General features: G+C 37.7%; 1 protein-coding gene across 1 annotated transcript; it reads right to left on the minus strand.

Annotated features, from left to right (window-relative positions):
• Positions 1-5,547: 5,547 nt before the first annotated feature.
• LOC110849522 lies at positions 5,548-7,904 on the minus strand. Its single transcript, XM_022096941.2, has 5 exons — positions 7,796-7,904; positions 7,271-7,417; positions 6,227-6,389; positions 5,809-5,894; positions 5,548-5,733 (listed from the first exon to the last, which is right to left on the minus strand). The coding sequence occupies exons 1-5, from the start codon at positions 7,835-7,837 to the stop codon at positions 5,725-5,727; spliced, it is 447 nt and encodes a 148-aa protein (XP_021952633.1). The 5' UTR covers positions 7,838-7,904; the 3' UTR covers positions 5,548-5,724.

Raw genomic sequence — 7,904 nt, forward strand, 5'->3', positions numbered from 1 at the left:
CGAAATGCGAGGCGCAAGAAATTTACTTTCATACGGCTATATTTCATACGGGACGTGGATAGATGACGTATATTTTTTGAAGTTTCTTGCAGTTTCGTGCACCCTTGCATTTCTTGAATTTTTTGCAAATTCTTGCACCTCGCATTTCTTGCAATTTCTTGCAGTTCACATTTCTTGCAGTTTCTTGTGCTTCTTGCAATTTCTTGCACTTTGCACTTCTTGCAATTTCTCCCACCTCACATTTATTGTAGTTTTTTTGTGCTTCTTGCAATTTGCACTTCTTGCGATTTCTTGCACCTCACATTTCTTGCAGTTTCTTGTGCTTCTTGCAATTTCTTGCACTTTGCACGTCTTGCAATTTCTTGCATCTCACATTTCTTGCATCTCACATTTCTTGCAGTTTCTTGCACTTTCTTACAGTTTCTTCCACCTCTCATTTCTCTCCCGTTTCTTGCTTTCCTCTGCAAGAAATGTATGTAGCAAACCCGCACGACCCGAAACCCTGGATACATATCCCGATCTGTGTACGTCCTGCTGGGTGGGGTGAAAGGAGAGAGAAAGTGTGTGTATAAGTACTCTCATCTTGTGTCGGATTATGCCCACTTTTACAGTCCGAATGTCAGACCAGACCCGTCACTCTCTCACCCACCCAGAGAAACTTAAAAGGCCATCAATCAAGGGATGAGCAAGATTCGGATTAAGTTTTTTTTCGGGGAAAATTGTAAGAATTTGAAAATATTGGAAAAAATTTTATTACAGGATTTCGCACGAGGAAATAATAAGTGCAAATTTTAAACTGTAAATTAATAAATTGTAACACATTTAATTTAATCATAACAAAATATTTTTCAAATTTCCAATTTTAGTTTTCATTTTTTGCAAATTTTTAATCTTCCATAAATGCATTACCCGCGTGTCATATATTCGAGAAAAATATACAAAATATTTATATTTCTTGTTCCCCATTTCCACAATTTTGTGAACTTCCGCTTACATTTCTGGGAAAAATAAAATCAATTGGATTATTTTTAAATTAAAGCTATCTATCTCATTTTCTTGGGACATCTTTTATTTTCAATTTAAATGAAGCTCAACATAAAATACATAAGTTTTCAAGCTTTGAAACATGTATGATATACAAAAAGTAATTTTATTGTACTTAAATATTTCCATAATTCGTTTTCTTCATGAAATCAATGACCCTACTTTTATTTTTGGATAAAATAAAATAAAAAATACGAATTTGTTATCGAAACTGTCTCATTTTTTGTGTCATGTTTTACTTTTCAAAAATTCATTACAGGCGCAACAAGAAATTTCAAATTTTCAAATTTATTATATATAAAACGTACTCTGTTTTATTTCCACTTGCACGTTTGGGTAAAATCAATATGATTTTTTTATCAAAACTATCTCACTTTTTATGGCATGTTTTACTTTTCAATTTAAACGAAACCGAAGTACGGGTGCGTTTGAGGAGATGATTATGATGATGATGCCGAGGATTTGAGGGGGAGAGGGACGGGACGGAGGAAACGGAAGGAAGTGGCCGCGATAAGAAGCTGTCTCCGGTTTACAGCTTTTGGTTTTGTAAATAGTCTGGTGGTGGTCGCGATAAGGGGCTGATTTCCATATCGGGATGGAATTGACTACCAAATCGAAATCCTCACCACTACCATTCAATAAGTCGGTTTGTGTGTGTGGTGCGAATGACGCAAATCTGATTGTAAATTTACATTTTCAAACTACACCGTGTCCTGTGAGTTATATCAAAAAATCGAGCCAAAAATTTGGAAGCAAATGACACTTATCATTCCGCTGATTGAAGAAAAATATTGGAGACAAAGTTTAATTTCTTAGCAAATTTTCTGTCCACGAGGCGAAAACCAAGGCGCTCGTGGGTACTTTGACCCCCAATATTTTTCTTCAAAGGGGCCTTTCAATGGAAAAATAAGTGTCATCTGACTCCTAATTTTTGGCTTCATTTTTTAATATAACTCGCCATCGGTGTAGCTTGAAAAAAGGTTCCATTGTGAGTACCTTAGTACAAACTGGTATTACATAAATCTTTACTGACGTGAGTACGTATTTATGTATATATATGTATTTATGACTCTACCGGCACGGTAATAACCGTTTTGTGGTAATGAAAATATACCACTCACTCATTCTCAAAAAAACTACTACAAATCTGGTAGGAAATTATTACCAAATCAATACCAGTACAGAGTACATGTGTACTTTTCCCTTTTTATGGGTGGATCAGTTTAAATGGGGAAAGTACATAACTTTGCTTAGAGATCGGATTTTTGGGAAATATATTTTTTAATGAAGCTTTCTTCTTGATTGTAATGCGTAATTATGAAATTTTCCACAGGAAAATATAGATAAACGGATAATGTCAAAGTTTCTCAGCTAAATATTTTGTAATTACTGAATCAATAAGCTAGTAGAACTGTTAAATTAGGTGAAGGTATCTATTTATGTACATAAATATGTTGTTAAATTTTTACTTAAAGTTAAGAAATTTAATTGCCCTATTTATTTTTCTGATTTTACACCAATTTAAAACTTGTGAAATTTATAAAAATACATTTCACCACAATTTTCCTACCGATTTACGAATTAGGACGTCGTGGAAGATGAAAGGGATTTGTATCAGTGTCCAGGTGAATTTGAAGCTCTCGGTCAAAACAATGCTTATCTGGGACGAGATCTTTTCTCGGTTTGGGTTGTGCCAAACGATCCGAGGTTTTTATCTGGTGCCGGATCCTGCCGGGTATCCGGGGACGTTTCGGTCGTAACTTTGGCTGCGTGTTGAAAGCCGATTTTGGGCGTGGCGATACATCGACATCACCACTTCCTTCCACCTCGCCGGGTATGCGGTCACTCAAAATCGGCTGAGAAATCTGGGGGCGCAAAACATGTTCAAACTGAAGTGGTCAAAAAATAATCTGGGTTTAATTTCTGAGTTTTTACCTCGTTTTTCTTGATTACCCTGCGTTGCTGGAAAATGTTGAGGATTTGTTTCTCCTGAGTTACGTTGGGGGCAAAGGTCACATTCTTTCGGATGGGGGGTCGTCTCGTCGCCTCCATTTTGACGGGTCGACTATAGAAGAAAGCAAAATAATAGGGTATTTTGAGTTCCGTTCTAATTCCCAGGGTTTGGATTTCCGGGGCTGTTACACCCCCAAAAAGACCAAAATCTACGTGGAGAAGGCAGCAGTCGTGCGAAGATACAGATTTTGTTAAGAAATAAACTTTCTATCATTGCCAGAAATTCTTTATTTTCAGAAAATCGTGAAAACAATGAATTTTGACAGCGATAAAAAGTTAGTAGTTTCTTCACAATACGTTTAATTTCGTATGATTGCTGTATTCTCAGTGTTTCGTTTCTAGCTGGTTTGTTGCACATCTTGCAATGCCAAGGAAAAAAATACGAGGTTCAAATACGCCCCATCTAACCACGCGCCGTATGAATTATAACCGCGGGAAGGAGTTTCTTGCGCCTTGCATTTCTTGCAGGTCAGAATAGGAACCCTAATTTTTTCCACCCGAAACACTACATTTTTCACTTAATTTTTCGTCTTTAAGTCCTGGAGATGCAGTGGCCGTGGAAGCGACAGAGGACAGCGTCCCCACGGTTTTTCGATGTCCGCATCATATATAAACCCGGCCCTCCCACATCCTTCCTACAATGGCAATGTTCCCAGATGTCCCCACGGCTTCCGCGGCCCCTGATTGCACGAGGTTATGCATTGGTGATCGTAGCGTGGAAACAAAGGGACAATCTCCGCACAGTTATTCGATGTTATACAAACCCATCCCTCCCCTATCCTCCAATGTTAATGTCCCCACAGCTTCAGCGGCCCCTGCGAAATTCCAAACCATGGGAAGAACCGAGCTCAAAATACGGTATTTTAACCACCCTTGATCACTTCCGTTTCTCCACTCTTTCTCGAACTGTTCCCTCACCAAAGCTGTCGCGATTTCGTCCGCGGCCAGAGCGAGGCGCTGAATCCGTTTGAAATTCTTTTTCCTCTCGGCGCGGTCATAGTTGAGGTCAAGATTCGAGTACTCACTGCTGCTGGAGGAGCGAGGTGGCCGATTTTTGGCCACGTAGGAGGAAAACACGCGGATTTGGGTGTCCTGAAAGTTAGAGTGGGCTTAAAATTAGCATAAAATGAACTTTATTTTGGACTGGTCCAAGATTTTGAAAATGATCATAATTTTAAATTAAATAAAAAAGTGTTTCGTTTCTTGCTGGTGGTTTGCTAGATAAATTTCTTGCAGTGCAGAGTGAAAAAACTGCAAGAAACTGGGAGAAAGTGGGAGAAATAAGCGCGAAGCAGTAATTAAAAAGGATAAAAATTGATATCAGTTCATAGATATGATGGGGTACAATAAAAATTGTGCAAATTTAGAATAGTGGCCGCGGAAGCGTGGGTGCGGAAGGGGGACAATGTCCCCACAGTTATTCGATGTCCGCATCATCCCCATATTATAAACCTCTCTCTCCCTTATCCTACAATGACAATGTCCCCACAGCTTCCGCGGCCACTGACTTAGAATGACGCCGGTGCGGGTACCGTGAGAGGAAATGAGATCTTCCACGGGATCATGGGGTCAGAAAAGGACTCGGTTGGCAAGGTCCACACACAAGTTTGCATAGATGGCGATTTCCGGTCGAGTTTGTCCTCACTTTTTATTTTGGGTGTTACGTCGGGTAGTCCCGATTCTTTGCCCGGTTTGACCTTTGACCTCGTCCGTCGACTGAAGCTGAGATAGGACCCCATAATAAATTGGGGGGTATTTTTATGCCAGGCGGAAAAAAACTAGGGGGAAATTTTGAGAGTAAGTTATTTATCAGTACAATTTCTGAAAAAAAACACTTTTTCCAATGTTTCCAATCTGACCATTTATAAACAAGTGGTCAACTTGGAAACGTTCGAAAAAGTGATTTTTTAGGTTGATTGAGAAGCGACAATAAATGCACGAGATGCCAAAGTCCATAAAGTGACATTTTTTTAAATTTTTACTTTGTAAATTCTACTTTTTGATTGTATTTACTCTGATTATTTTTCGCACTCTTTTTACGAAATAACTAGTTTTTGCAAATTTGCATATATATTGAAGACCAAAATGGATTAAAATTTTGATTCGTAATTCGACTATAAAATAAAATTGGTAAAATTATTTCTCCAATTTTTACAATCCCGACAATCTTGCGAATAATTGGGAGGCAAAGCCAAATTTTTAAAATCAATTATCAATCACGTTTAAACCATAAAATTATTAACTAATCAATGAATTTAATATTCAATTATTTAATTAAGTGAGTCAAATTTATGAATTTTTCAATTAAGTTTTAACCCTCGCTTTAATTTCAAGGAAATTTTGGAAGGGTGCATGGGAAAAATTACTAAAAATAAGCAGCACATTTAAATTAAAGGAATCATTATGAAAATAAATTACAAACATTAAATTATTAAATTCCAATCAAAATTTATTAATCTCTCTAATCAAACTTACAAATCAAATTTCAATTTTTATGCGACATAAACAATTTAAATTTCTATAAAAAACTTACAAGTTCATAAACATTTATACAGAATCTTTACCACATGAAATTTGTGAAATCCAATAATTTTAATTTTGTTCAAATAACATCAATTATATATGTGAAATATACTTTAAGAACTGCCCTCGGTAGGAATGGGATGGTTAGCATTTCTGAAATTTGCATTTTAAATATTTAAAAAAAATCCAAAAAAATTAAATTCTAAAAAAAATTTTCAAAGTCCTCACCCTCCCGTCAGTGATACATTTTCTCATCTGCGCAAAGTCTGCGCAGTCGCCCTTGAAGTCGGTCGGAATCTTCTTGCCGGCTGGGACTGTGTGTGGGTAAAAAATTAAGTAGTTAAACCCAAAAATAAAAAAATGAAATTAGTAAAATATAGGGGGCTTCCTCAGACACAGGAAAAAATCGTCGCTTTGAATTTCGCTTAGTTTTTCGCTTACTTCCTGATAAGCGAGCTCTGGGGTAAGCGACCAGAAACTCAACTCAAAAGTGGGGTTAAGGTCCGTTTGCTGAAGTCGGAGCAAAATTTTGAAATTTTCATAATTTCTGCCATGCTATCGATAAGCGAAAAACAAAGCGAAATTCGAAGCGACGAATTTTTCGTGTGTCTGAGGAGGCCCAGGGTAAAAAAAATGCCCCTCTCACATTTCTCCGTGCATTTCTCCGCTTCCGTCACCCACTTGGTGATGGTTGCCTTTGATTCGGCAGTGTCGTCAAAAAGGGCCTTTAAGTCCTTCTCCCTCTCCGACTCGTGCTCTTCTCCAGCTTTGTAAATGCCCTCCTCCGTCCCCACGCAGGCGACGAAACACTGGAAAAAAAGTATCAGATTTGCATATCAATAGCTTAAATTTTAGGAAACAAAGCTCAATTTCAAAATATTGCGGAGGATGTACAAACGTAAATACGTAGGAAAAAAGCTTACAAATTTCCAAAAATATTTCTATAAAAGTTATGTAGGCAACAGAACACTGGAAAATATGAACAAAAAGAGTCTTCATCTGGAATCATGTTATTTACACGACAAATGTATTTTAAGCTTGTTAAATATTTTATTATACATTTAAATACGAACGATGGCTGAAATTTGTATTAAAGTTTAGAGGGGAAAAAATAACGCAAAATTATCACGAAGGAAAAAATAATAATCCAAAATTTCCGGAAAACTTTGTATTTTTCTATATACTTATGCCTGAAAATCTATCAATATGTATAGAAAAAAATGAAATTTTTTAGCTCTAAAAAAGTTAGGTAGCACACCGCCAAAGTTTGACCATCGGCATGGGCATGAAATATGAAAAAGTTGAAAATAGATAGATACATATCCGCCCTCTGTAAATAAACCGTCGCAAACACACATAAGGAAGTAGCTTCAGCCTCACTTCACCCCAATTTCACTAAAAATCTCATTTTACCCCGACCACACCCCCTGGCGCCAAGGGGTGTGGTCCCCAAAAGTTGATAGGATCCTCCCCCTGGGATCCTATGTATGATGGTGAAAACCGATTTCGATTATCTCAATCCGTTCTCCCGTTATCCTGCTTACAGACAGACGGACAGACGGACAGACGGACGGACAAAGTCTTCGCATAAAGTAGCTGAAGCTACTTAATAAATAACTCTTCGTCGTGCCAATGTCAGGCCTATTGCTCGGGATTTTTTGCAATCGAATTAAAAAGTCACTGTGCTCACGGGATAGGCGGTGATGTCCTTGCCCGAGCAGGTTTTAAGGGCCGCTTCCGTGGACCCAGCAGGCTTCCCGACGTAGCCCTTGTGGCACTTGTACGCAGCATATTCACTGTGCCATTCCGCGTCGAGATTTGATTGGATAGAAACAACCTGGAAGAAATTTTTTTTTAAAATTAGAGAAAATTATGACTTATTTTACCGCATATCTGTTCACTTTCATTCATATGACTGATTACGATAGTGAATGAAAATGAATTTCCTGTGATTTGAATGAAAATGACTGAAAGATTCCGTCGTCTCAGATGAATGAAGGATTTCTCACTCATTTCATTTTTCACCCTGTGCTTAATACATGGGGCGAAGTAAGAAATGAAGTGAAATGAAATGAATTTGAACGAAAATGATTGAATGTGAATGAAAATCTTGAGTCAGAAATTGGAACTTTGAATTGAAAAAAGTTTTTTTTGAACAGGTATGTTTTAGAGACAATTTTTTGTTTGCGAAAAGTAGGTGTGCCTGGAGACTTACGAGACTGAGGGCGAAGGCGACTTTCAAAAGGGACGAAAACATCTTCTTGTTTAGATTTGGTCAAGAGTACGAGAAAGTCGAGGGGTGGAGTAGCAGTGTTGTAGAGGGG

This window comes from Folsomia candida, unplaced genomic scaffold (genome assembly GCF_002217175.1).
Source record: "Folsomia candida strain VU population unplaced genomic scaffold, ASM221717v1 Fcan01_Sc004, whole genome shotgun sequence".
In the NCBI taxonomy this organism is placed as follows: domain Eukaryota; kingdom Metazoa; phylum Arthropoda; class Collembola; order Entomobryomorpha; family Isotomidae; genus Folsomia; species Folsomia candida.